At 56.7% G+C, this 27290-nt stretch overlaps 1 protein-coding gene across 1 annotated transcript; it reads left to right on the forward strand.

Annotated features, from left to right (window-relative positions):
- Window positions 1-51: 51 nt before the first annotated feature.
- On the forward strand, window positions 52-25333 carry PRR12 (proline rich 12). Its single transcript, XM_045772106.2, is given in 15 exon segments — window positions 52-626; window positions 2163-2275; window positions 3296-3457; window positions 3542-6858; window positions 7392-8058; window positions 10131-10303; window positions 10305-10526; window positions 17681-17797; window positions 18031-18164; window positions 18463-18941; window positions 22292-22417; window positions 22529-22626; window positions 23798-23944; window positions 24030-24125; window positions 24358-25333. Coding segments are annotated over 15 exon segments (6084 nt in total). The 5' UTR covers window positions 52-540; the 3' UTR covers window positions 24505-25333.
- Window positions 25334-27290: the final 1957 nt, after the last annotated feature.

Genomic DNA, 27290 nt, shown 5'->3' on the forward strand with positions numbered 1-27290 from the left:
GGGATTGTGGGAGGAAGCGGAGCGCAGCCAGACACCCCGCCGCCCGCCCCCCCTTCCCCTCCCCCCTCCCCCAGCCGCCTTGTGCAAAGATGGCTGCACCGTGAGCGCAGAGGAGGAGGAGGCGGCGGCGGCGGCGGCGAGAGAGCGAGCACCCAGCGCCCGCACCCACCCCGGGGCCGCCCGGGACGCCCCCTCCTGAGCGCGCGCCCTCCCTTCTCTCTTGCAAGCGCCGGGGCAAAGGCGGAGACAGCGGGGTCCCTCCTACCCCCCTTTCCCTCCAGGGGGAACCCCCCTTCCCCCCTCCTTGGCTCGGCGGCTGCACCCCCTCCCTTGCCCGCCCCTCCGCCCCTGCCCCCTCCCTCCCCAGCCCGGGGCCTTCCCGGGCCTTCGGCGGCTGCAAAGAAAAAGAGAGAGAGAGAGAGAGAGAGAGAGGGGAAAAAAAAGCAGCAGCGGAGGGAGCGGCGGCGGAGGAGAGCGCGCGCGCGCCCCCTCCCTCCCTCCCTCCCTCCCCCTCCCCCCAATTTCCACCGCGGCCAATTCATGGACAGGAACTACCCCAGCGCCGGCTTCGGGGACCCGCTCGGCGCCGGGGCGGGATGGAGTTACGAGAGGTCAGCGAAAGCTAGGTAAGGAGCCGAGGGTGGCCTGGAGGAAGGGGCCAAGGGGTGGGGGCCCAGCCCGGCCGGGCCTGGCCCGCCTGGCGACGCGTGCATCGCAAACTCCCCTCCGGCTTGCAAGGGAGCGGCCTTCCTCGGTTTGCAACAACGCCGCCGCCCCAGTTTGCAAATTGCAAACTCCGCCAAAGCCAGCTCCGGCATGCAAAGGGAAAGATGCAGCGGGAAAATGGGGGTGCAAAACAATTTCGGACGGAAAGGCCCTGGGAAGGTAGGAGGGACTGGCGAAGCAAGGCCTGGATTTCCCCCCCATCTTTGGATTCCCGGCTTGCTGATCCCTCCCCCCTGCGCTCCAGGCTCTGCTCTTGCAAAGGTGGGATGGAAAGGAGAATTAGAACGCAGACCTGGGGGGCGCCCCCCCTCCGGTCCTATTGTTCCGGGACTGCGCGAGGCCGCGCCACTCGGCCTCCCCCCCCGAAATTCCGCGCGCAGAGTGGGCACAGGGCCCCGCCCCCTTTCCAAGCTGGGGTTCTGTGTGTGTAAGGGGGGGTCCTGGAATCTGAGACACGCCCCCTTTAGCTCCCCCACCCCCAAAGGCAGAGAATCCTAGTTGATGGCGAGGAGTGGAGTATTTGACCTCTTGAGTCCGAGCCACGAATCCGGGCCGTTGCATGGGAAGATGTTTCCCTGATGTGTAGTTGTGTGTGTGAGCGTGGGCCCTGTTCGTGCTGAGTTGGTAGCCTGCTCACCTGCGAATCAGCCCCTTTCCTGCTGTTTATGTCCTGCCCTCACTCTTCACCTGTCCCCAGCCCCCCCGCCCCCTGTGTTTCCCAGCGTGGCTGGGCATGACCCCACATGTGTTAGGATTTTCCATCTGGGACTTAGAGCTCTGTATGTTTCCTTCCCCACGGGTGAGCTGGATAGTCGTTTGCACACATACCTGGGTTTGCAGGGGCCCATGCATTTGAACCGCAACCCCGGGGGATGGACACTGTTCATGTTCGCACTTGTACCTGGTACTTTCCCCTAGTCCTATCCCTTCCCCACCCCCCATCCCGGCCCTTTGGGGAACAGTCTACCTCCTGCTCCCGACTCGGTTTGCATCACTCCATGAGGTTCAGGGCCATGTGTTCCCACGTGTGTGCAGTAGAGTGGGCGTCCTTATGCACCTCTCAGGTTGGCCCCAGGGCCTTGTGTCATCCAGGGGGTGGTGGGCTCGGTAGGAGGTCCATGCCTTTCACATTTTCAAGTTGAGGCACTTCCTCTGACTCTTCACCCTCTTCTGTTTGTCTTGTCGCTGTGCACGGCTGTGTTTGTAAACGTGAGACTGTCCGGGCTCTATTTATTGGGACTCCAGTGGGGAATGTTTCAGGGCTCTTTCAGTTGGATACCCCGGTTCCCTTGTCTTCTTTCCTTCAGGGCCCAAGGTTCCTTAGGATAACCCCCAGTCAGCTGGAAGATTCCCCCCACACCCTGGGGGATTTGCTGAGTTCCCTTCTCCTAGGGCAGCTTCGGAGGACACCCTAACATCTCTCCCTTCCCCCCCAGCTTGGTCTATGGCAGCTCCAGGACCTCGCACCCCGAGACCGACATCTTACACCGCCAGGCCTACGCGGCCCCCCACCCACTGCAAAGCTATGCCACCAACCACCACCCGGCAGGTACGGCCCCCGTCCTGCCCCGCCTGGGCTGGCCCTCCCTCCGAGGCAGCTGGTTGGCTGCTGAAAGTTCCACCCCTCCTAATTGGCCGTGCCCTGTGTCCTGGCCCGCCCCTTGCTACCTCTCCTCTGATTGGTTGCGTCTGAGGCTGCTGGTCCCTGCTCAATTTCACGCTGGATTCGTCCACCCTTGTCTCTGGCCCCGCCTCTTTCGCTCCAATTGGCCCCGTCCCCTCAGCCCCCAAATCCCACCTTCTCTTCCAGGCTTTTCCTCCTCTCTATCCCACCCCAGCCCTTTCCCTCTGGGTTTGCCCATCCTCTTGGTTCCTTGTTTTGTGAATTCGTTCTTCCTGATTCCTTTTCTTCCTGATTGGCTCTTAGTCTTTGGACCTTCCCTTTTTTTCCTGGGTTTGCCCACCACCTTATTCTTTTCCCTGTAGTCCTACCTCTAGCGCTTCTGATTGGTTCCCTTCTTCCTGACTGAATCAGCAAGGACATCATATTGTCCGATTTGATCCTTAACTTTCCTAGTTGGCTCCTTCCCTTTTTTCTTTCCCATTTTTTTCCCCGGGATCCTCCCACTTTTAATCAACCCTTTTCGGCCTGTCCTCTGGTCCCTCAGAGTGGCCCCAGTTACCCCATCCCTTCCCCTTCCTTGCTAGAATTGCCCAAATCCTTTTGTGTCTCCCCTGCCCCCTGCCCCCCATAAGAACTCTGTCCTGTTGCACCCACTTCCTGTGATTGTGGGTTTTTCTACTCCTTTGCTTACCTTTCCTCCCCTGGGCTCCCTCCCCCTATGATTGGGGTGCACCTCATCCTGCTTATTGGCTCTCTTTTTCCCTTTTGTTGTCCTCAGCCCTGTCTCCTTAGCTTGGCTCTGTCCACTGTATCCTCTTTGAATCTCCGTCTTTACTTCCTCCAGCCCTTTTCCCTGACCCAACTAGCTTTTGGCCTCTTCCTTTTCCCTTTCAACTCTGCCTTACAAGCCCACTTAGCTGACTCTACCCCCTTGTCCTTGGCCAGGCCTCTCTGGACTCTTTGACACTGGCCTCCACCACGCGGGCTCAGCAGGGCCCGACGCCTCCGTCATGAACCTCATCTCGGCCCTGGAGTCCCGGGGCCCCCAGCCTGGCCCCTCTGCCTCCTCTCTCCTCTCCCAGTTCCGCAGTCCTTCCTGGCAAACAGGTAAGCCCAGCGCCGGCCCAGGAGGGCCAGGGTGGGGCTGGCATGTGGTCCGCCCTGACCTATGGTCTTCTCCATCGTCCCCAGCCATGCACACGCCAGGCCCCACGGAGCTCTTCATTTCAGGCGCTCTGCCGGGTTCCAGCACCTTTCCATCCTCCTCTGCCCTGTCGGCCTACCAGCACCCGGCTTCCTTCGGCAGCCGCCCCTTCCCAGTGCCCTCGTCCCTCAGCCTCCAAGACCCCCCATTCAGCCCCCCAGCTAATGGGCTCCTGTCCCCTCATGACGTGTTGCACCTGAAGCCCTCGCAGGCACCTACGGTGCCATCCTCGCTGGGCTTCGAGCGCCTGGCGGGGGGCGGTGTCCTGGGGCCCGCTGGTCTTGGCCCGGCCCAGACCCCTCCTTACCGCCCCGGCCCCCCAGACCCCCCGCCACCTCCCCGCCACCTCCCGACTCAGTTCAACCTGCTGGCTTCCTCTTCTGCTGCTGCCGCCGCCGCCGAGCAGTCTTCCCCACAGCTGTACAACTTCTCGGGTGCTGCCCCTGGCCCCCCGCCACCCGAGCGGGCCCTGCCCCGCCAGGACACCGTCATCAAGCACTACCAGCGGCCGGCCAGTGCCCAGCCCCCACCGCCCCCGCCACCAGCCCATGCCCTCCAGCACTACCTGAGCTGTGGAGGCAGCTATCCCTCCATGGGCCACAGGGCTAACCTGGCCTGCAGCCCCCTGGGCGGTGGGGAGCCCTCCCCTGGTGCTGGCGAGCCTAGCAAGGCCGGGCCCAGTGGAGCCACGGCTGGGGCATCGGGCCGGGCTGCAGGCCCCGAGGGGGCTGGAGGAGGTGGGGCAGGGGGTGGCGGTGGAGGTTACCGCCCCATCATTCAGTCGCCCAGTTACAAGACGGGCAAAGGCGGTTATGGAGCAGCCGCAGGCGGTGCCAACAGGCCCCCACCGCCCCGTTCAACGGCCACGCCCAAATGCCAGAGCCTGGGTGGGCCAGCAGCGGCCTATGCCACCGGGAAGGCCTCTGGGGCTGGTGGGGCAGGTGGCCAAGCCTATTCCCCCGGTCAGCCCCAAGGGCTTCTAGGACCCCAGGCCTACGGGCAAGGGTTTGGAGGGGGTCAAGCACAGGACTTGAGCAAAGGCCCTAGCTACTCAGGGGGGCCCCCACAGCCCCCCAGTGGTCCCCCGCCTCCTGGCCTAGCCACGTGTCAGAGCTACTCCCCGGATCAGCTGCAGGGGCAGCTGTATGGGGTTCAGGGTGAGCCATACCCAGGGCCAGCTGCCCACTCCCAGGGGCTACCCACGGCCAGCCCCTCGCTCAGCTACAGCACTGGCCATTCCCCAGCGCTCTCGGGTCACGGCGGTGGCTGGGGGCCCAGCTCCCTGGGGGGTGGCGGGGAGGCCAGCCCTTCTCACATCATCCGCCCACTGCAGTCGCCGCCTGCCCCCGGCCGCCCGCCCGGAGTCGGCTCTCCAGGAGCCCCTGGCAAATACCTGAGTTCCGTCCTGGCCTCAGCCCCTTTCCTGGCGCCCCCAGGAGCAGGCAGCTACGCAGCCGGAGCAGGTGGCTACAAAGGCAAGGGGGATGGCTCGGAGCTGCTGGCTGGGCCCGGCGGGCCTCCTGCCGAGCGCACGGAAGATGAGGAATTCCTCATCCAGCATCTCCTGCAGGCACCTAGCCCCCCGCGGACCTCAGGGGCAGACGGCTTGGTGGGTGAAGATGGGGCAGCGGATGCCTCCAAGGGACTTGGGGGTAGTGGTGGGGCCGGGGGGCCACCGGGCACACCCTACGAGCTGGCCAAGGAAGACCCCCAGAGGTATCATCTGCAGAGTGTCATCCGTACCAGTGCCAGCCTTGATGAGGGCGCCACGGCGGCCCTGGAGCTGGGCCTGGGGAGGCTGAAGGAGAAGAAGAAAGGGCCAGAACGGGGTGGTGAGACCCCGGAGGGGCTGGCCACCTCAGTTGTCCACTATGGGGCAGGTGCCAAGGAGCTGGGGGCCTTCCTCCAAAAGAGCCCACCGCCCCCACCTCCCACAGCTCAGCCTGCCCAGCCCACACCCCATGGCCTCCTCCTGGAGGCTGGGGGCCCTGACCTCCCACTGGTGCTGCCTCCGCCTCCACCCCCACAACTGCTCCCCTCAGTCCTCAGCCATGCCCCCAGCCCCTCTCCCAGTGCCCCAAAAGTTGGCGTTCATCTCCTTGAGCCAGCCACCCGTGACGGCGCACCCCAGCCGCCCCCACCGCCGCCCCCACCTCCGCCACCCATGCCCCTCCAGCTTGAGGCTCACCTCCGCAGCCACGGCCTGGAGCCTGGCGCCCCCAGCCCCCGCCTGCGACCTGAGGAGAGTCTGGAGCCGCCAGGCGCCATGCAGGAATTGCTTGGGGCCCTGGAGCCACTGCCCCCAGGGCCTGGTGACACTGGCGTGGGCCCGCCTAATACCGAGGGCAAGGATCCCTCAGGTGCCTACCGCAGCCCAAGCCCGCAAGGCACCAAGGCCCCCCGCTTTGTGCCACTCACGTCCATCTGTTTTCCTGACTCCTTGCTCCAAGATGAGGAGCGCAGCTTCTTCCCCACCATGGAGGAGATGTTCGGCGGAGGGGCAGCGGACGACTATGGCAAGGCAGGGCCGCCCGAGGACGAGGGCGATCCCAAGGCGGGGACTGGGCCGCCTCCAGGCCCCCCTGCCTATGATCCCTATGGGCCCTACTGCCCTGGTCGGGCGTCTGGAGCCGGGCCCGAGACGCCGGGCCTGGGCCTGGACCCCAACAAACCGCCTGAGCTGCCCTCCACGGTCAATGCCGAGCCTCTGGGCCTGATCCAGAGTGGGCCACACCAGGCGGCCCCGCCACCCCCACCTCCCCCTCCACCACCGCCGCCTGCCTCCGAGCCCAAGGGAGGCCTGACCTCGCCCATCTTCTGCTCTACCAAGCCAAAGAAGCTGCTCAAGACGTCCTCCTTCCACTTACTACGGCGCCGTGACCCGCCCTTCCAGACGCCCAAGAAGCTGTATGCCCAGGAGTACGAGTTTGAGGCGGATGAGGACAAGGCCGATGTGCCCGCTGACATCCGCCTCAACCCTCGGCGCCTGCCTGACCTGGTGTCCAGCTGCCGCTCCCGCCCAGCCCTCTCACCCCTGGGTGACATTGACTTCTGTCCACCCAACCCAGGCCCTGATGGCCCCAGGCGCCGTGGCCGCAAGCCCACAAAGGCTAAGCGCGATGGCCCACCCCGGCCCCGGGGTAGGCCCCGGATCCGCCCGCTGGAGGTCCCCACCATTGCTGGGCCAGCCTCAGCCTCCACGCCCACTGATGGGGCCAAGAAACCTCGGGGCCGGGGCCGTGGTCGGGGCAGAAAGGCCGAGGAGGCAGGGGGCACACGGCTGGAGCCCCTGAAGCCACTTAAGGTAAGGGGGACTGGGGTCCAGATGGCTAAGTTTTAGAGAAAGCTAAGGCTTGGGACCACAGTTCTGGGGCCTGATGGGGACTGTGGTTTATGTTCTCGAACCTGTGAGGAAATGAACCTGAGGGTTGGAATTCTAGGCTTCCAGCATCAGAGAGATCTGAGAATTGAGACTTTGGGGTCTGGAGGGAGGCACAGGGTACTGGATCTTGGATTCTTAGGTTCTAGGTCTTAAAGGACCTGTGATTGGGGGTTTCTAGGTTCTTGGGTCTTGTGGGAGGAGGGTCTGGAGGCTGGATTCCCGGGCTAGAAACAAAGAGGGATCAGTGAGTGCTGAGGGAGAAACGCCAGTCCTGTTAATCTGGAACCTGAGAGAAGGGGTCTATGGGCTTGAATTCTAGGGTTCTACAGGCTGAAAGTAGGAATTTGACCTAGGTCCTAAGGGAGGGTTGGGGGCCTGCACCTCAGCCTTTGAGCGGGGAGGGGACTCGGGGCCCCAGACTTGTGGACCTGACTCCCCACTGCCCCAATATCTAGATCAAGCTGTCTGTGCCCAAGGCCTGCGAGGGTCTGGGAGCCTCCTCGGGCGATGCTGTATCCGGCGCTGACCACAACAGCCTGGACTCCAGCCTGACCCGGGAGAAGATTGAGGCCAAGATCAAGGAGGTGGAGGAGAAGCAGCCAGAGATGAAGTCCGGCTTCATGGCCTCCTTCCTGGACTTCCTCAAGTCGGGCAAGCGTCATCCGCCGCTCTACCAGGCCGGCCTGACGCCCCCACTCAGCCCCCCCAAGAGCGTGCCGCCCTCCGTGCCGGCCCGTGGCCTGCAGCCCCAGCCTCCTGCCGCCCCCACTGTGCCACATCCCCCGCCCGCCGGCGCCTTCGGGCTGGGGGGTGCGCTGGAGGCGGCCGAGAGTGAGGGGCTAGGGCTGGGCTGCCCTTCGCCCTGTAAGCGGCTGGATGAGGAGCTGAAGCGCAACCTGGAGACACTGCCCTCCTTCTCCTCGGACGAAGAAGACTCTGTGGCCAAGAACCGGGACCTGCAGGAGAGCATCTCCTCGGCCATCTCCGCGCTCGACGACCCACCCCTCGCTGGGCCTAAGGACACTTCCACCCCAGATGTGCCCTCCTTGGCAACTGAGGCTGCGGTGCCAGGGCCCCCCCCTCTCCCGGGGCTCCCTAGTGCCAGCAGCAATGGCACACCCGGTGAGCTCTGGGAAGATGATTTGGGGGTGGGAGGAGGCTTTCCCTGTTATTCAGGTCACTGGGTACTGTTGTGCAGGTCGTGCACTGTTTAAGGGGCATCATTCACATTGTAGATGAAGTAGATTTGTGTGGATTTACAAATTGAGGGCAAACAAGTGTTATGAGAAAAAGGTATTGTTTTCTAATCTGTCCACAGATGTTAAGTGGGCTAAGGGCCCCCAAGGTGGGCACTGGAGAATGCTGGGACACGGCAGGTTATAAGTGATGGGGACAGGTGGGTGACAGGGTACTGAGAGAGCTTTGGAAACTGGCAGGGGATATGGGGCTTGAGAAGGAGCTAGGATTTAGAGATGTATGGTAAAAGACGGACGTCTGTTGCGGGGGGGGGGCATAGGGAGAGACTGGAACATTGATTAATTGAGTCTTGTTGGGGGTGAGAAGGAAAGGCTGGGGTGCGGCAAGGTCTGGATGGTGTTCTGTCCTGAGAGAGGCTTTGGACAAATATTAAGGCGCTTTGATGGGGGGAATGGAGGCAATGATTCGGAGAAAATTAACTGTTTGGGGCAGTTAATGAGGGAGCTTGAGGGCTCAGAGGCGTCCTAGGGAATGGAGAGGACTTCTAGGGGGTTGTAGGAAGGTGGGAAACGGGGAACAAGGAAGCGGGAGGGTGCGAGGCTGAAGCAGAGATGAGAGATGCTGGGGGCTTCTGAGCAGTGTCAGGATTTGCTGAAAAGGGACCGAGCACTGGGGAGTGAGAAGCTTGTAAGGGTCAGGAAGGCTCGTAGCTAAGGACACAGCGTCAGAGAAGAAGCAGTTTTAGGAGTCAGGAGGAATTTTAAGGTGTTAGAGGGGGACGTTAGAACAATCCATGGGGAGTTAGTGGGAAGCAGAGGGCATTAATGATCCCAAGAGTAGAGAGCAGTCCGAGAAAGGGCAGGGAAGCTCTTCGATGGAGGAGGACAAGACCTCCTGAGCAGGAAATGAGGTAGAGGCGCAGAGGGAATGACTGGGGAATTAGGAGGGAAGGTAAAAAATGGGAGGTGAGAGCCAGCAAGGGCTTTGAGGCAACTAAGAGGTGTTTCAGGACTAAAAGGGGCAACAGGATGGAAGTTCAAGGGCTCACAATTACCGCTGGAGCTGGGAAGGGGTGTCAGGGAGGGACTTTGACAGAGCGGAAGGGCTTTGGGGGAGTTGAACTGTTGGTGTAGGAAGGAACATTCAAGGACAAGAGAAGAGGGGCTAGGATGGTGAATGGCATTCAGGAACTAGGAGCTGGCTCAGGGCAGGGCAAGGAGCTTTGTAGGGGCTTGGGGAGACAAGGGGGAGATGGACTGGGGCTGGAGACAGTTGAGGGATGAGGAAGGGGTGATGGTGGGACAAGGGATGACTGATTTTGATGGAGGGACATTGGGTAATGGTATTAGACCACAATAAGGGACAGAGGGGGAGAGTATGTGGAAGCCAGGAAAAGATGGGGAGGGACCGAGCACCATGTCTGGGAGGGAAGGCTTATTAGGACATTGGAGAAAGAAGTTAAGGGAACAAGGGCTTCTTGTGACTGTCTGGGGACAGAAGTGGATATGAAAAATCGGGGGAGAGGGGAGGGCTGCGGTTCCTGGCTGGCTCAGTCAGTGGAGCATGCTGTTCTTGATCTGCGGGTTGTGGGTTCAAGTCCCATGTTGGGTGTAGAGATTACTTAAAAGCAAAATCTTAAAAACACACAAAAAACAGGGAGGGGACAGAGAACAGATGAGCAGGGTCAGATATGAGCTTTGACAGGATGAAGGACAACAGCAGAAGAGTAAGAAGTGGAGATGAGCGGCATTTGGAGCAGAGACGGGTGTTGGGCTGTGAGGTGAAGGAGAACTCGGGTTGATCAGAATGAATATGGGGGTGCAGAGCAGGAAGAGGGCTGTGTCGGGACCCTGGGGAAGAGAGGAGCCTGAAAGGGCTGAGAACAGACATTGATTGACATTGACCGACACTGACCGCAGACCTAAGGGACTCGCACAGCGGGGGCAGAGGGTGTCTCCCCACTCCGGAGTTCGCCCTGATGCCCCTCTCGCCCCCAGAGCCCCCGCTGCTGGAGGAGAAGCCCCCACCCTCGCCGCCTCCCGCCCCGACGCCGCAGCCGCCGCCGCCGCCGCCCCCGCCGCCGGCCCTGCCCTCGCCGCCCCCGCTGGTGGCCCCGGTGCCCAGCTCGCCGCCCCCGCCGCCCCTGCCCTCGCCGCCTGCCCCGCCGCCGCCCCCCGCCGGCCGCGGCCCCCGCCGCGCCCGAGGAGCCCGCCGCCCCGTCCCCCGAGGAGCCCGAGCCGCCCGACGCCCGGCCCCTGCACTTGGCCAAGAAGCAGGAGACGGCGGCCGTGTGCGGAGAGACGGACGAGGAGGCGGGCGAGAGCGGCGGGGAGGGCATCTTCCGGGAGCGCGACGAGTTCGTCATCCGCGCCGAGGACATCCCATCGCTCAAGGTGAGTCCCCTGCGTCGTGTCTGAAAACTGGGGCCGGGGGATTTGACCCCAGATAGGAGATGGGGCGCCTGCGGGATGACAGGTTCCGGGGCTGATGGGGCCGGAACGTGCAGAGGCTGCGTGGGGCTCTGAGATGGGGGTCTGTAAATGGGAGAAAGTGATTGTTAACGTTTATTGCAGATATTCTGGGTGCTGGGGTTCTAGCAAGGAACAGGTCAGGTGCTGGTCACAGTGAAGCTTCTAATTTAATCGCACAAGCCAGGAGAGGCAGGCTTCTTGGCAACATAGGGCATAATGGTGGAAACGTGAAGCGCTGACAGAATGTACCCATGAATACACATACACGCATATAATCTGTGAGTGTAATAGCCAACGATTTGGAACTGTGAGGCCACATCTTAAACACTTTTTGCAGATCGACCCATGCCCTACTTCCAGTGACTCTACGCCAGGGGTTGGCAAACTGGCCTCCCGGGGCCAAATCCAGTCCCCTGCCTGTTTTTATAAATAAAGTTTTATTGGCACACAGCCATGCCCATGCATTTATAAATCCTCTAGGGCTGCTGTCCCCATAGTATGGCAGAGTGAGGTAGTTCAGGCAGAGCTCAGCTGACCCGTCAAGCCAAAAATCTTTCTTACTTGCTCCATTACCGGAAAAGTTCGCTGACCTCTTCTGTACTTGGTTCGTTGGAGAGATATATTTGGATCAGAGGATTAATAGCATAGGTGCTTCACAGGGGTAGGTGACATCAGATGGTCATGTAAGGCTTCTCCCAGAACGTGAGGCTGAACATGTGTCTGTCAGGTCAGCAAGCCATTGTCACCTTGATGGGGACACCAAAGACTAGGGCCTTTCTTCATATTAGTCACTGTCATGGACTGGGTATTGACTTCCGGCGCCAGGAACATGTTTGGCCCTTGATGTACATTATCATGTTTAATTTATTCTCTGGTGGTTTTCTTCAGACGGGGGTACTGTGGGATGAATGAATTATAAGGTTAGCAACTATGGTTATGCTTTGCTGCTTCATATGTCTGTGAGATGAACTTAATGTGTCTTTTGCTGTATGATTTTTAATCCGTCTTATTGTGGGAGAAGCAGAGCAGTTAGAATAATGGGACTGTATGTACCCATTACTCAGTTTCCACCATCATCACCTCCTGGCTAGTCCGGCATCCTCTCTGCTCCAGCACATCCTACCCCACCAATTCCAGACGTCATGTTCTGTCATCCATACCTTGTCATTTTTTTAGCGTGGTGGTTGCTTCACCCAAAAGAACGTTGATAAAAGGTGTATTAGGGAATTACAAAGCAGAATGCTAGGGTGAATGCTCACGTTCCCACTACCGAACCAGCAATCACAGAATTCCCTGGTCCCTCCTCCTGCATCCCTCGTGGTCCTTCTCACTCCCATAACATCTTATGTACGTTTTTGTTTATTTTAGAGAGAGAGCACGGTGGGGAGGGGCAAAGGGAGAGAGAGAGAGAATCGCAAGTAGACTCTGCGCTGAGTGCAGAGCCCGATGCCAGGCTCGATCTCACGACCCTGAGATCATGACCTGAGCCGAAACCGAGAGTCAGACGCTCCACCAGGCGCACCACGTTATTTCATTTTAACTTCATGACTTCTGAGGCTGATTTGATCCGCAGCTGGGACAGGCGAGGAAGATATTGAATGAACAGCAGTGATAGGAACAGCTACCAGCTCCTTAGGACAGGATTTGGGACCTACAGAATTCGGAATTTAGTTTGATTTTTTTTTTCTTTTTTTGTTCTTAAAATTTTTTAAGACACTTTATTTATTTATTTGACAGAGCACACTAGCAGGGGGAGAAGCAGAGGGAGAGGGAGAAGCAGGCTCCCTGCTGAGCAGGGAGCCCAATGCAGGGGCTCAATCCCAGGACCCTGGGATCATGACCTGAGCCGAGGGCAGACGCTTCACTGACTGAGACACCCAGGCTCACCTCGTTCTTAATTTTTTTAACTTAATTAAATTTTTTTTAAAAAACTGAGCTTTATGCCCAGTGTGGGGCTAGAACTCACATCCCTTAGTCAAGAGTCACATGCCTACTGACTGAGCCAGCCAGGTACCCCCTTTTTTTTTTTTACATTAATTGTGGTAGCCTTTACATAGCTTGAAATGTATCATTTTAACCATTTTTAAGGGTACCATTCAATGGCCTTAAGTATACTCACATTGTTGTGCAATGTCAACCATTGTCTCCAGGTTTTCTCCTTACTTATTTATTTTTTTAAGATTTTATTTATTTGAAAGAGAGGGAGACGAGCACAAGCAGGGGGAGGGGCAGAGGGAGAAGCAGACTCTGTGCTGAGCAGGGAGCCCGATGTAGACTCGATCCCAGGACCCTGGGATCACGACTGATCCAAAGGCAGATGCTTAACCGACTGAGCCCCCCAGGCGCCCCCAAGTTTTATCTTTATAATCACCTCTCACGATAGGGATTACTCTTCCTGTTTTACAGGGAAGGAAACTGAGGCTCCGAGTGGTAAAGTAGCCTTCCTAGACTTTCATGGCTCGGGACCCGCATCCGCTCTGTTGGCCCCAGGAGCCTGGGCTCTCAGCACCAGATTCAGCCTTTCGCTGTGTACTTTCTATCAAACGTTGACAATGGCAGTGGCAGATGGCGGCGGGGCGCCCAGTACTGGGCCGAAAGAACAGGGCTTTTACCGATGAGGAAGTTCACATTCAGAGAGAGGGACTCGGCTGGTGGGTGCCGAGCTGGGATTGGAGCCGCAGCCATCCGACACCACCTCCCAGCTGGCACGGGGCCGGGCAAGGACTCAGATGCTTAAAATACAACACGAGTGTGCATTACAATGGGGGGACACACAGCCCCAGGACTGAACCACTCCTGCAGTCATCGGAGACTCGTTTGTGTGCTTGGAGTCAGGGCAGGCTGGCGGCATCGTTACTGAGAGCCCAGGTTTGGCCTTAACCTGACTGGTTCACATCTCTGCCGCTTCTGGGCTGGGCTGGTGTCGACCCTTCCTGACCATGAATTTCCTCATTTGCAAAATGGGGGTGATCACATTAGTACCTCCCTCAGGTAACGGGAGGATCCAGGCAATAAAGCTCCATGGAACCGTGGGTAGCACCCAGTAGGTATCCCATAAGCTTTGCTTTGGTTACTCATCTCTGCAAAGCTTGGCAAATTTTTTTCTGTAAAGGGCCAGCTAGTGACTGTTTGAGGCTTTGCAGGGCACAGGATCTCTGCTTACATCTTCTTGTTTTGTTTTTACGATCTTTTAAAAATTAGGAACCATTCTTAGCTTATAGATCTGTGAAAATAGGCAACAGACCATAGTTTGTTCCAGAGCAATGGTAGTCCAATAGAAATATTTATGAGCTGTATACATCATTTTATTTTATTTTTCTTTTCTTTTCTTTTTTTTTTTTTAAAGATTTTATTTATTTATTTGACAGAGATAGAGACAGCCAGCGAGAGAGGGAACACAAGCAGGAGGAGTGGGAGAGGAAGAAGCAGGCTCATAGCAGAGGAGCCTGATGCGGGGCTCGATCCCATAACGCCAGGATCACGCCCTGAGTCGAAGGCAGACGCTTAACCGCTGTGCCACCCAGGCGCCCCTTATTTTTATTTTCTTTAAAGATTTTCTTTATTTATTTAAGAGAGAACACAAGCGGGGTAAGGAGCAGAGGGAGAAGCAGACTCGAGCAGGATGAGGGGCAGAGAGAGAGGGAGAAGCAGATTCCCCGCTGAGCAGGGAGCCCAACGAGGGACTCAGTCCTGGGACTCGGGGATCATGACCTGAGCCGAAGGCAGACGCCCAACTGACTGAACCACCCAGGTGCCCCTGTATACATCATTTTAAACTTTCTTGTATCCACGCTTAAAAAAAGTGAGGTGTACCTGGCTGGCTCAGTTGGTAGAGCACTTGACTCTGGATCTCAGGCCTGAGTTCAGGCCCCACCTTGGGCATGGAGACTTCTTAAAAGAAAAAAAAGAATAAAAAAAAAGCTTAAAAATGGGTGAGATTAGCTACAGGAGTGAATTTTAACACAGCTTATTTAAAACAATCATTTTGGTATGTAATCAATGTAGAAAACACTAACGAGATGTTTTACATTCTTTGTGTATCAAGCCTTTGAAATTCTGTGTATATTTTATACTCAGGGCATGTCCTCGGGGCAGCCGGATTAGCACAAGGTTGGCCTTGGCCCCCTCTCTGCTTCAGCTTCCCTGTCTGTAAAATGGGACTAGTAACATTAACTCCCAGTTCTTGGAGATGTTGATATTTAGCAGGACGTAAATGCAGAGCTTGTTGGGTGGAGAAAAGTAGGGGGAGCGTGGTCCAGGCGGAGGGAGTAGGGTGCAAAGGTTGTGTCATGAGCAAAAACATGGCATTTGAGGGGTTGAGTGGCTGGATTGTGAGTGCCGAGCCTGGGAAGGTGAGCAAGTGCCAGGTCATGCTGGGGTGAGATCGGTGGGTGCCTCCTTGAGTCCACTTCAGGTTTTCTGGCATCTGCTAGGGCCCCTGGCTAGCAGGGAGGTGGCTGGGGAGGTGTCTAGAACTGATGGCAGTCTGTCTACCAATTCAGTCCCGTGACACTGATTCCCCCGTTAATGGACCATGAAGCTTGCTTGCTTTTTTTTTTTTTTTTTTTTTTTTTTAGTAGGCTTCACACCCAGCATGGAGCCCACTGTGGGGCTTGAACTCACAACCCTGAGATCAAGAGTTAGATGCTTAATGACTGAGCCACCCAGGCACCCCAAAGCTTTCTTATTACCATCCCACTAGGTGCTTCCAGCTCATTCCCGTCCTACTGCTTATTGCCCTTGTCTCTGCTTCTCAAGAGTTCAAATTCCCAGAAGAGAATCTGATTGGCTCATCTCAGCATTTGGGGCCAAGATAGGATTAGTGATTTGCCTGTTGATTGGCTGCTTGGTCAGGTCTCCTCCAATCAGCTGTGGCTTCCATGGGGCAGGGGCAGGGACTGTGGGCAGGTTAGCTTCCCTAGTGAGGGGAAGTGAGTGTGGTCAGTGATATGATTGACATGAGGAGAAATGGAGAGGACAGCCTGAGAGCTGACTGGCCCTGGTTGGAGATCGGGCAAGGATGATGCCAGGGATTGAGCCCCATGACGGTCGAGAGGAAGAGTGGTTTTGGGAAAGCCACCAAGCTCAGTTGGAGTGTGGTGAGCCAGGGGGCTTGAGTCCAGCTAGAGAATCAGCCAGCGCCTTCCAGGAGGCCAATTGGGTAGTGGGAAGGGACAGAGGGTGTGGCCTTCCTTGGCTGGGAGGTATGCTCTGATGGCTTTCTCACAAGCTTCTGAGAACTAGAATGGGGGAAGATCATTTTTAACCTTGAGAGGCAAGAGGCACCTGTTTGTGGAGGGGGGGCACTGCATATGCAAAAACTTGGAGAATTAGAAAGTCTGGGATTCATCTGCTGAACTTTGAGGGATCTGGATGGTCAGCTCGGCAGGGGCAGGAGAAGAGCAAGGAAAATGAGGCAAAATCTCACTGAGCCGGACTGTGGAACCTGCACTAGGGGCCCTGGAAGGTTTTGGAGCAGAGCAGGATGTGTCCCAGTCCTTGGGCCTCTGACCTAGCTCCCCAAGGTCACCAGGAGGGAGGACTGGGAGCCCTACGGTAGCCTGGAGAAAAGGACTTGGGGCCAGAGCACCTGCATCTCTGTCTCATCCTATCTCTTGTGACTTAAGCCAAAAGCCTTTTTAGACCTCATTCTCATCAGGTTATTGTAATCCCTTCTTTGCACTCCCCTGGTTGATCTGAGGGACACACAAAATCATGGATGTGAAAACCACTGACCCAAACTAAGAGTAGGCAGTGGCTGGCTGGCACACAGACCCCAGGGTTACAGCTGCGGCCAGTGGCAGACATCATTAATTGATCTCAGCACTTCTGCTGAGCCTGGTTCTGAGCCACGACCAATCAATTGGAATTGTCATCCGAATCCTATTTATCACTCGAGTGTGACTTCTTTGAATGCAAGGACTAACTTCCGTTCATCTGTGGGTTATCACAATACCCAGTGCACATTTCCTGCTGCAACTTTTTTTTTTTTTTAAGATTCAATTATTTATGAGAGAGAGAGAGCGGAGGGAGGAGCAGAGGGAGAGGGACAAGCAGACTCCCCACTGAGTGTGGAGCCCCATGCAGGGCTGGATCCCATGACCCTGAGATCATGACCTGAGCCGAAACCAAGAGTCAGATGCTCAACGGACTGAGCCACCTGTCACACACTTTTCCACGCTGTCCCATGTCATTGGTCATCCCCCTCACAGAAGACTCTGTCCTTCTAGGACTTACTTCGGTGTCGCTTCTTCCAGGAAGCATTCTTGGATTCAGATTGTGTTTGAGGTCCTTCTTTTAGGCTCCCACAGTGTCTGGGCTCTGCTGTTAGTGTGTTTATTCCTTGGGGTATCATGTTTTGGTGCCATGTGTGGCTCTCCTATTATTCACCTCACTTTCCCCACATTAGATGCTGGGTCTGACCTACGTCCATCGGTTTCCAGCGTCCAGCTTGGGGGTCACACATGTCTCGGGGTGGGGAAGTCATCTGAGTGTTGGGGGAGTGGAGACACAGAAGCCTTAAATCACTGTGTCTTGCCCTGTTGTGGAGAGGAGGATGAATTAAGTGGTCTCAGGTCAGCTGTCATCTGTGTTTTCTTGGCACAAGCCACAGCCTCACCCTGTTTTCTTTATTTGCTTCTGTGCCTTGTTGTCTCTGTAATGAAGACCCCATCAAAGGTGCTCGCAGTCTCGTTCACCACTATCCCCGGGGGCCAGCAGAGCATCTGGAAAGTGGTGGGTGGGTGCTCAGGAGTTGACATTACTTTATGTCAGGACAGAGGCTTACGTCGTGGCGTAACAGTGTAACAACTAAAACTTTGTAGCAGAGGAAGGAACAGCTTGTTTGAGAGTCTTGGGTAAGCGCAGCCGGGACATGGCCAGCCTCGAGCTGCCTCCCCAGGGCTGAGAACATCCTAGGGCCAAAAGATATGTGTTGGCCAGTGTTCGGTGATACCTGTTGACAACAGTGCCTTTTCTCGAAGGGGGTATCGAGGGAGGACGTAGCGCCCAGAATTGGGGGCGGGAAGGGCAGGAATGAGGGCTGACCTTGCTGGCCTCACTGCACCCCTCCTCAGCTGGCATTGCAGACGGGGCGGGAGCCCCCACCCATCTGGCGAGTGCAGAAGGCCCTGCTGCAGAAATTCACTCCAGAGATCAAGGACGGCCAGCGGCAGTTTTGTGCCACCAGTAATGTAAGCCTGCAGAGGGGAATGAGGGCTCGGGGAGGACTGGGGGGGGTTCTGGAAGCTGAGGGGGTCCCCCTCATGGATGGCTGGGATTCACCCCTTGTCTAGGGGGTATCCCGCAGGGAGGTTCCACCTCCAGGAGGCTGTGGGGGCCCCGGGCCAGGGTGGAAGTCTTGGGTTTCAGGCTGCCTGGCTGTGGTGGATGAAGGCTTTCCTCGTGTTCTTCTTTCCCTCCATAGTATTTGGGGTATTTTGGGGACGCAAAAAACCGGTATCAGCGCCTTTATGTAAAGTTCCTGGAAAACGTCAACAAGAAGGATTACGTGAGGGTCTGTGCTCGGAAACCCTGGCACCGGCCCCCAGTGCCCGTCAGGTACCATGGGGGCCAAGAGGCAGATGGTGTGCAGGGTCGACGGGCATGGGGATGGAACATTCAAGAGAAGACGTAGAGGCAGGGAAAGTGGACACAGGGTGGGAGACAGAGACCCAGAGAGAGAGAGAGAGAGAGAGATACCCAGGTTTGGGGTGGGGGGAGACAGAGGCTCAGAAGAAACAAAAGGCCGGAGGGGAAGCTGGTTCTTGCTCAGAGCTGTGGGCTTAGCTGGGGACCGCAAGAGGAGAATTTGGGTTTCCTCGGGGCTGCATACAGCCCCTTCTGCATTCCCTTCCAGACGCTCCGGGCAGGCCAAGGGCCCCGTGTCTGCTGGGGGCAGCTCTGCACCTCCCCCCAAGGCCCCGGCACCACCTCCTAAGCCCGAGACCCCTGATAAGACGGTATGTGAGAAGCCCCCAGAGCAGACGCCCGAGACACCTGTGCCCGAGCCTCCTGCTCCAGAGAAGCCATCCCCGCCGCGGCCCGTCGAGAAGGAGAAGGAGAAGGAGAAGGAGCGGGTGACACGTGGGGAGCGGCCGCTACGGGGCGAGCGGAGCGCAGGCGGGCGGCAGCCTCGGCCCGAGCGCAGCCTCACCACGGGACAGCCCGCCACTTCCCGGCTGCCCAAGGCCCGGCCCACCAAGGTGAAGGCCGAACCGCCCCCCAAGAAGAGGAAGAAGTGGCTGAAGGAGGCTGCAGGCAACGCCTCGGCGGGCGGGGGTCCACCAGGCAGCTCCTCGGACTCAGAGTCATCCCCGGGAGCACCTAGCGAGGACGGTGAGGCCCTCAGCAGCCCCAGGGCGGGTGGGGAGGCATGAGCGAGCGAATCCGGGGCCTCAGGAGGAGGCGTGGGCGAGCGCGGTCCTCAGGGTTCCAGGTAGTGTCGGTGAGACAGCAACGAGAATTCATAAATTAAAAACGATAGTGATATTTGTCAGTCAGTTGGCCCCTAACGGGGATGGCTGTCTTCTCTAGCTTCTGTACCCAGATTAACTTGTGTGATGTTCATAGCAGGCTACAAAGTAGATACTGTTATTTTTAAATTTTTAAAAAGATTTTATTTATTTATTTCGGGGGGAGGGTTAGAGGGACAGGGAGAAGGAGAAGCAGACTCCTGAGATCATGACCCCAGCCGAAATCGAGAGTGGGTTGTCCAACACACCAAGCCACCCAGGTCCCAGGGGTAGCTATTTTAACAGAGACTAGCGTGCAAGCAGATGAGAGAGTGAGTTCTCTTTCCATCAAAGCCCAACGTAGGTGGTAGTTTCTTAGAAAATAAGAGGCTCTTCTCAAGGCTGTCCAGGGTCTCTGTTTCCTTTCCTCATGCTGCTCTGCCTTCCACCAGTGGGCTGTCCTCAAGCACGTGGTCAGAGGCAGCCCAGCAGCCCCAAAGCGGCAGGCCTGCCAGCGGGAAGGGACTCTGGGCCGGGAGCAACTGGACCTTCCTTTTAAGTTGCCAGGTCTGGGCGTGGCCCATAGCCTGTCTCTCCTGTCCCATTGGGCAGAAGTCAGTCACATGGCCACACCTAGCTGCGAGGGAGCCTGGGAAATGTAGTCTTTTAACTGGGCAGAGCCATGCTAAATCAGGCCAGGTGGAAGCAGTTGAAGGCAGGTCGTGAAGGTGCCACAAGGGAGGAGATTTAGCAACGGCCCAGATTTGCAGGTCTTTCCTTCTCTGGCCCTCAATTTTCTTTTCCTTCTTAAACGATTTAAAAGTTTAAGTTTAATTAGCATACCATATAGTTCACCTGCTTAAAACGTAAAATTCGGTGGTTTTTAGAATAGTCCTAGAGTTGTCCATCCATCTTGGCAATCAATTTTAGAATACTTTCAATACCCCAAAAAGAATCCCTCTATCGATTGGTTATCATTCCCCTTTCTTCCCTCCCCCCAGCCCTGAGTGACCCGTCATTTACAAACTCTGTGGATTTGCCTATTCTGGGCATTACACACGAGCGAGTCATACAACGTGCAGCCCTTTGTGATTGGCTTCTTTCACTTGGCGTAACATATTTGAGGTTCATCCGTGCGATAGGTGTATCAGGACTTCATTCCTTTTTGCGTCTGAATACTGTCCCACTGCATGGATAGACCACGTTGTATTGGTTAATTCACTAGTTGATGGACTTATGGGTTGTTTGTACTCTTGAGCTGTTGTGAATAATGCCACTGTGGACATGAGTGAATAGCTCCAAATTTCCTGAGCTCTGGCAGTGGGGGGAACTGAACTCCACCCTCTTATGGGAGCAGTTCCCCTGCCAAGGATCAATATGGGTCTGGGTCTGTCTCCCCTCAGCCCATTCGACCAGGAGTGAGTGAGTGTGACTCATGCCTAGATGTCCTGAAGGCTTCGCTCTGCCCAGGAGCCCTCAGAACTAACCTTCTTGCTTGTCTGAGAGCGGTGATGCTCCGTGTCCTGGATGCTGATGCCCTCTCCTTCCTTTAATTCGTAATAGAAGTTCTAGAAAGACGTGGCAGTCCGTTCCCATTTGGCTTCCTGAGCCCCGTTCTTGCACGTATTTACTGAGTACCTACTTCGTGCCACGAACGAGGTTCCAGCAGTGAACAGAATAAACAAAAATATCTATCCTCGTGGGAGCTTACAGTCTAGCTGGGGGAGTCCATCAGATAAACACGTTATGTAACAGAACACAAAACAATGTGAAAAATGGTCAGTGTGAGGCTGGCCAGGCTTAAAGGCAGTTAAGAAAAGCATTTCCGGTACACAGGATCCAGGTGGTATAGAGAGGGGTGTTTTCGGGGGATGGGGGAGTTGGGGAAAGCTTCTGGAAATGACATTGGAGCAGAGATCCGAGTGCAACAGGGTTGGGGTTGGGTGACTGGGAGAGAGAACATTCCAGGCTGGGTGTGTCTGGGGATCAGGAAGGAGGCCAGTGGCTGGAGCGAGTGAGTAAGAGGAGAGGGTGAAAAGTGAGGCCAGAGAAGGAACAGGACCAGATCTTGGAGGAACAGGAGGCCTGGAGCTTCGTGGCCCCACTGGAAGGATTTTACCCTGAGTGAGACAAGAGCCGTAGGAGGGTTTGGGCCAAGACCTGGTGGGGTCTGACTGCCACTGCCAAGTTTTCACTCTGGTCCCTGAAATGGCTGTCACCAAGGACCCTCCACGTGGAGAAGTCAAATGGACATTTCTCATGCCTCTTCCTGAGGGATATTTTAGGGCCATTCTTGGCTGTCCTGCTTCTCTTTTCTCCCCGATGTTCCTTTTTGGGTTTCATGTGAGAGTCCCTCAAGTCCTGACCTTGGGCTTGTTGCTTCACCTCTCACTTGGCAGGCTCAGCTTCCCAGTGAGCCTCGCTAGTTTCTTCCCCCTGGCCCCCCTCCAGACCTCCCCCAAACCCCCTCCCTCTGGATCCCACTGAGTTCCTTGTCCTAATTTCCCTATCTCAGGGACAGCCCCACTGGCTACTCAGTCAGCAGGCCAGATCTCCAGGAACACACGCCTTTGCTCCCTCACCTCCACAGCTGGGAAGTCCCCAGCCTTCTTTCTCCTCCATCTCTGGATCCTGTCCCTCTGGCCCTGCTACGTCCTAATCCCTTCCTACGTCCTAATCCCTTCCTACGTGGTATCATCCCCCTGATCTGTCCCCTACATGGCCTCAGAGGGGTCTTGCTACACTTAACCCTTGCCCCTCCGCTGCTCACAGCTCTCCCATGGCTCCCTAGTACCCACCACAGAAAGCCCCTATCCTCTTCACCTCCCAACTTCCTCCCACAGTCTTGCTTTTTGTGATCTGATCTCTGAGTGGCTTCACTGGTTTGGAAACCAATTATGCTGCTTCTTTAGACTTTGTGGAAGCTACACTGAACTAGTCAAACATGAAGTTCACTGGCCTGGAATGCTTTTTCCCATCAGTCAAGATTTAGCCCTTGGGTGACCTTGAACCACCCCTCCGTGGCTTGCCGGCTGAACTCGTTACTATCAATGCCCGTGACTCCCACCCTTCGAGCATCTTGGGCTGGAACTTGTTGGTCTTCTCCAGCTGACTCGGAGCTCCCTGAGCACAGGGATTTCTCTCCGGCCCTGGTACCTAGAACACTGTCTGCCACCCAGGTGGCCTGAGATGAAGTCGGAATCAGGAGCTCGTGTCCCATTCCTCCCTCCCCAGAGCGGGCAGTCCCCGGGCGTCTGCTGAAGACCCGGGCGATGCGGGAGATGTACCGAAGCTACGTGGAGATGTTGGTGAGCACGGCACTCGACCCAGACATGATCCAGGCCCTGGAGGATACGCACGGTGAGCCGCGGCCTGGGGAAGAAGGTTCCCCCGCTCCTCCTCTGCACCCCCTACCCCCGCCTGTGCGTGGTGGGGCTTTAGCTCCTCTGACACCCCCTCCTGGTCTTGCAGATGAGCTGTACCTACCACCCATGCGGAAGATCGATGGCCTCCTCAATGAGCACAAGAAAAAAGTCCTGAAGCGGCTGTCGCTGAGCCCAGCCCTGCAGGTGCTTGTGGGGCCTGGGCAAGATGGGGTTTGGGGCCAGCAGTCGGGAAGGGGAGAGATGGGTACGAGTCAGCCACCACGGTGCCCGCAAAGCCTCGGGCCCTGGAGGGGGCCACCACTGGAAGGGTCAGGCTTCTCAGGAGCAGAGTTGAGGGTGGGGCTCCGGCAGGAGGGTGTTTCTGTAGACCCAGATGGAGGGGGGCTTGCTGGGCGTGGAGAGGTTGTTGTGAAGGTTGGGGGTGGGCAGCTGGGAAAGCCCAGCAGAATTTATGGAGCACAGGTTTGGGGACAACAGGCGGACGAGGCCTTGCTGGGGGGATAGTGGTAAATGGATTGTGATGGCTTCTCTGCCATCACACGGGCTTTGTAGCGTCTCAGGCTTCATTCAGTATTAAGTCACCCGTATGATTTCCTTTCTGGAATGGCCTGGGTTTCAGGGATGGAATATTCGGGCAGCTCTGAAAATTCTGATGGGGATCATTACGTGGGGCTGAGAATTTGGGGGTAGAATGTTAGGGCAGCCGAATTCTGGGATGGAATGTTAGTCTGGCCTTAAAATGTCTGGACGGATATTGGTCTGGTTCTGGGAATTTGGGGATGGATTTTCGGCTGGCTCAGGAAATTCTTGGTGGGATGTTAGTCTCTCAGACGATATGGGATAAAAATACTAATCTGGTTCTAGCACTCCGGGTGGGATGTGAGGATAACTGAGAATTCTGGGATTGAGAGTTGGTCTGGCTCTGAAAGGTCTGGGTCGGATGCCAGGGTTAAAATTTCTGCAGTAGAATATTAGGATAAGGCTGAGAGTTACAGGGTGGAGTATTAATCTGGTTTTAGCATTCTGGGATGGCGTGTCCGCCTGGCACTGGGGATTCTGGATTTTACGCTCTCTCAAAATTTTGAGTAGGAAGTTAGGCTGGGGCTGAGAATCCTGAGTGGAATATTAAGGGTCTCTGAGAATCCTGGGCTGGGCCACAAAGCACATTTTAAGGGTCACCAGACAGGCCTAGGCTCCTCTGTCCTTGGAGAGACCCAAGATTCCCGAGTATCTCCTGATCTACAGCCTGAGGGAAACTGAGGCATCTGACGACTCGGGGGTCTGAGAACTGAGTGGTGGGTTTGGAGAGTGTGGGTCCAGGGGGATGTCCCACTGACCGGTCGGCTTCCCGCAGGACGCCCTGCACACGTTCCCCCAGCTGCAAGTGGAGCAGAGCGGGGAGGGCTCCCCTGAGGAGGGGGCTGTGCGGCTGCGGCCGGCTGGGGAACCCTACAACCGCAAGACGCTCAGCAAGCTCAAGAGGAGCGTGGTCCGAGCCCAGGTGGGGCCGGGGATGGGTGGGCGGTGTGGGCGCCTGGGGCGAGGTGCGGGCAGTGGGGTGAGGCTTCTGTGCTCCATCTGTCCAGGAGTTCAAAGTTGAGCTGGACAAGTCGGGTTACTACACGCTCTACCACTCACTCCACCACTATAAGTACCACACCTTCCTGCGCTGCCGGGACCAGGTAAGCCCGCCCGCAGCGCCCTGGGGTTCTGCCCCACTGGCCCTGCTCTGGACCCAGGGGTCCAGGCCGCCAGCTCCTCCTCCTTCAGACCCAGGGATCCAGGCTCCTAGCCCCCTCCTCCCTCAGACCCAGGGGTCCAGCTCCCAGCCCCCCTTTCCCTGGAATATCGATCCCTAGACCTCCAGGCCCCCTGGTGGCCACCTGCCCCAGCTCCCTGTTTAACGCCCTGCAGACCCTGGCCATCGAGGGCGGTGCTGAGGACCTCGGTCAGGAGGAGGTGGTCCAGCAGTGCATGCGGAACCAGCCGTGGCTGGAGCAGCTCTTCGACTCCTTCAGCGACCTGCTGGCCCAAGCACAGGCCCACAGCCGCTGCGGGTGACCCCGCCCAGCCTGGGGGAGCCACCTCTTCCATGAACGGAGAATTGGGACAGAACTGTGTCCTCAGGAGCTAACCCCCTGGGCCCCATCGCCAGGAAAGGGGGGGGGTCATTGGTCAGGGTGTGTCCATGCTGCCCCCACAGGGCAGGGTTCAAAGTTCGACTCCTCCCCTCTCCCACGCCCCCTCCACTCCCTCCCCAGCCCTCCCACTGTCCGGTGTACAGAGAAATTATTTATATATATGTATAAATGTCTATTTAGTAACGGTTTCCCTCCCCACCTTGCCCCAATCCTCTCTCCACAGCCACAGCCCCGCCCCCTCCACCTTGTACATAATGTATAGGAAAAGTCTATGTATGGTTGAGGGGGGCGGGGTGGCTTCAGAGAGCTGGGGGACCCCCTCCCCCCCACCCCCCACCCCCCACAGGCCAAGATCTTTGCTAAAGGCCATTCCCTCCCCAGGGCATTCGGCATCGGGTGGGAGGGGGAAAACGCATCTTGTTAATTATTTTTAATCTTATTTATTGTACATACCTGGGGCGGAGGGCTGGGGAGGTGGAGGGGGGAGAAGGGTCCCCTCCCTTTGGCCCTCCCGCTCCTTTTCTACTGCGATTGTCTGTGTCTCCCCCCCCACCGCCCCATCCCCTTGTCGTCTGGATGTGGTTCTATTTTTTATCCGTCTCCTCTTCCCTCCCCGCTCTCTAACCCCTCTGCTCCTACCTCCTGACCACCCTTTGTCTCTTGCTCTTTCTTGGGCTTCTGTACAACTCAACTTGTATACACTGTGTACACACAACCAGCCAAACGAAAACCCAACAGCAAACACTTTATCGGCTGGCTGGAGTGCCTCTGTCCTGCGGCGTCTGGGCGGGACCCTGGAGCCCCTGGAGCCGCCGGAAGTGGCGGGGCTGGGGTCCGTTGTATGCGTCACATCTCGCTGTGTAGAATCAGCCCGCCCCCCCGAAATTTAGTGACTTAAAACAAGAAATGCTTATCCTCTGGTTTCTGAGAATGAGGAACTGGGGAGAGGGTCAGGTGGGTGGTCCCGTCCCAGGGTCTGTTATGAGGGTGCAAAGTCAGCCAGAGCAGCAGTCCTCCGGGGATTGACTGGGGTTGTAGGATCGACTTTCAAGGTGGCTCGCTTTTACTTTTTAAACATTTTATTTACTTATTTGAGAGAGTGCGCAAGAGCAGAGTAAAGGGCAGAGGAAGAAGCAGACTCCCCACTGAGCAGGGAGCCCGATCTGGGACTCGATCCCAGGACCCCCAGGATCATGACCTGAGCTGAAGGCAGACGCTCAACTGACGGAACCACCCAGGCGCCCCAAGGTGGCTCACTTTTAAGGGGTACAGATCGGCTGTGGGCTAGCGGCCTCAGTTCTTTGCCATATGGACCTCGCCATGGGGCACCTTGAATGTCCCCACAACATGGCAGCAGGCTTCCCCCAGGGCAGGGGATCCCAGGGAGAAAGCAGGGAAGAAGCCAGAGAGTTTTCTGTCCTGACACACCATTGCTAATATATACTGTTTGTTGGAAGGGAGTCCTTGAACCCAGTACCCACTCGAAGGGGAATTCAGCTGTGCTTCGAGGAAGGCAAAGCAGAGGAATATTTGGATGTGTTTTTAAACCGCTGTAGGCTGTGGTGGGTGTTGGGAGTTGACCAGCTTTTTCTTGGCTGCCTAATGTAGACTCGAGGGTGGATCTCTTGTGTTCTTGAACCCTGGAACCACAAGGTCACGACCAAACTGGCCGTTGAGATGTGCATGGATTCCTGTGTCCTGAGACTTGCTGCTCAAAGTGTGATTTGCCGCCCTTGGGAGTGCTGTCTGTTGCCCACCCCCACCCCCCCGGCAAGAGCCTGTAGAAATGTAGACTCCGGGGCTGAGTCTCAGATCTGTTGAGTCAGAACCCGCTTTTTCATAAAATCCTGGGAGGATTCTAATACTCAAATTTGTGGAGCAGCGTTCTAGAATAAGAGTTAACAATTTGGACGTCAGCCGGAACCCAGCATGTAAGCAGTGAGTAAGCCATTGTCATTCGAGAGTCTGGACCATTGTCAAGAATGGACTATTGGTGTTCTAGAACCCTGGCTTGGGCACTGATGATGGTTGGTCAGTAGGTATTAACGGTAAACCATCCGCATTCTAGATAGATTACCTTCCTGGTGAAATTGAGGAAGGGCCCCCATTGTTCTAGAACCTTGGATATTGTCTAGACTGTCACCAATGTTAATGATTCCAGAGCCCTGGTTTTCCAGTAACACTTAAGGATCTTAATGAGGGAGTCAGAGATGGATGATGGGCTTTCTAGAATTAATGGAGCTCGGAGGCATGAGGATGGCCCTTGGTGTCCTCGAACCGTGGCTTTTGGCATATTGGGCTACAGCCTGTGAGAGGCCTTGGCACAGTCAAGGCTCTGGGCTGGTACGTCGAATTGGAGCCAAAGGTTCCACGATCAGCATTGCCTCGGATAGGAGCTGTGCTATCGGGAGTGGGTGGATTGTTCAGAAGGTGGGCGGCTGGGCAGTCTCTTCCCTTTGGAGGCAGGATAACCTTGTGGTTGGATCTTGGAATTCAACTGCCCAAACTTGAATCTCGGCTCCAGCACTAACCAGGTGAGTTGGATACCAGCCTGTATCCTCAGCTTTGTCGTTTGTAAAGTGGGCTTTTGTCAACATGAAGAAAAACTGAATGTTCGAAGCACTTAGCGCCCGTTACCCATGACAGGAGACCCCAAGGGGCTTGTTGGAGATCCAAGAGTTGGCAGAAGGGGGAGAGGGTGGCAAA

The sequence above is a fragment of the Ursus americanus genome, chromosome 21 (genome assembly GCF_024610735.1).
Source record: "Ursus americanus isolate L20-20 chromosome 21, mUrsAme1.1.p, whole genome shotgun sequence".
Classification (NCBI taxonomy): Eukaryota; Metazoa; Chordata; class Mammalia; order Carnivora; family Ursidae; genus Ursus; species Ursus americanus.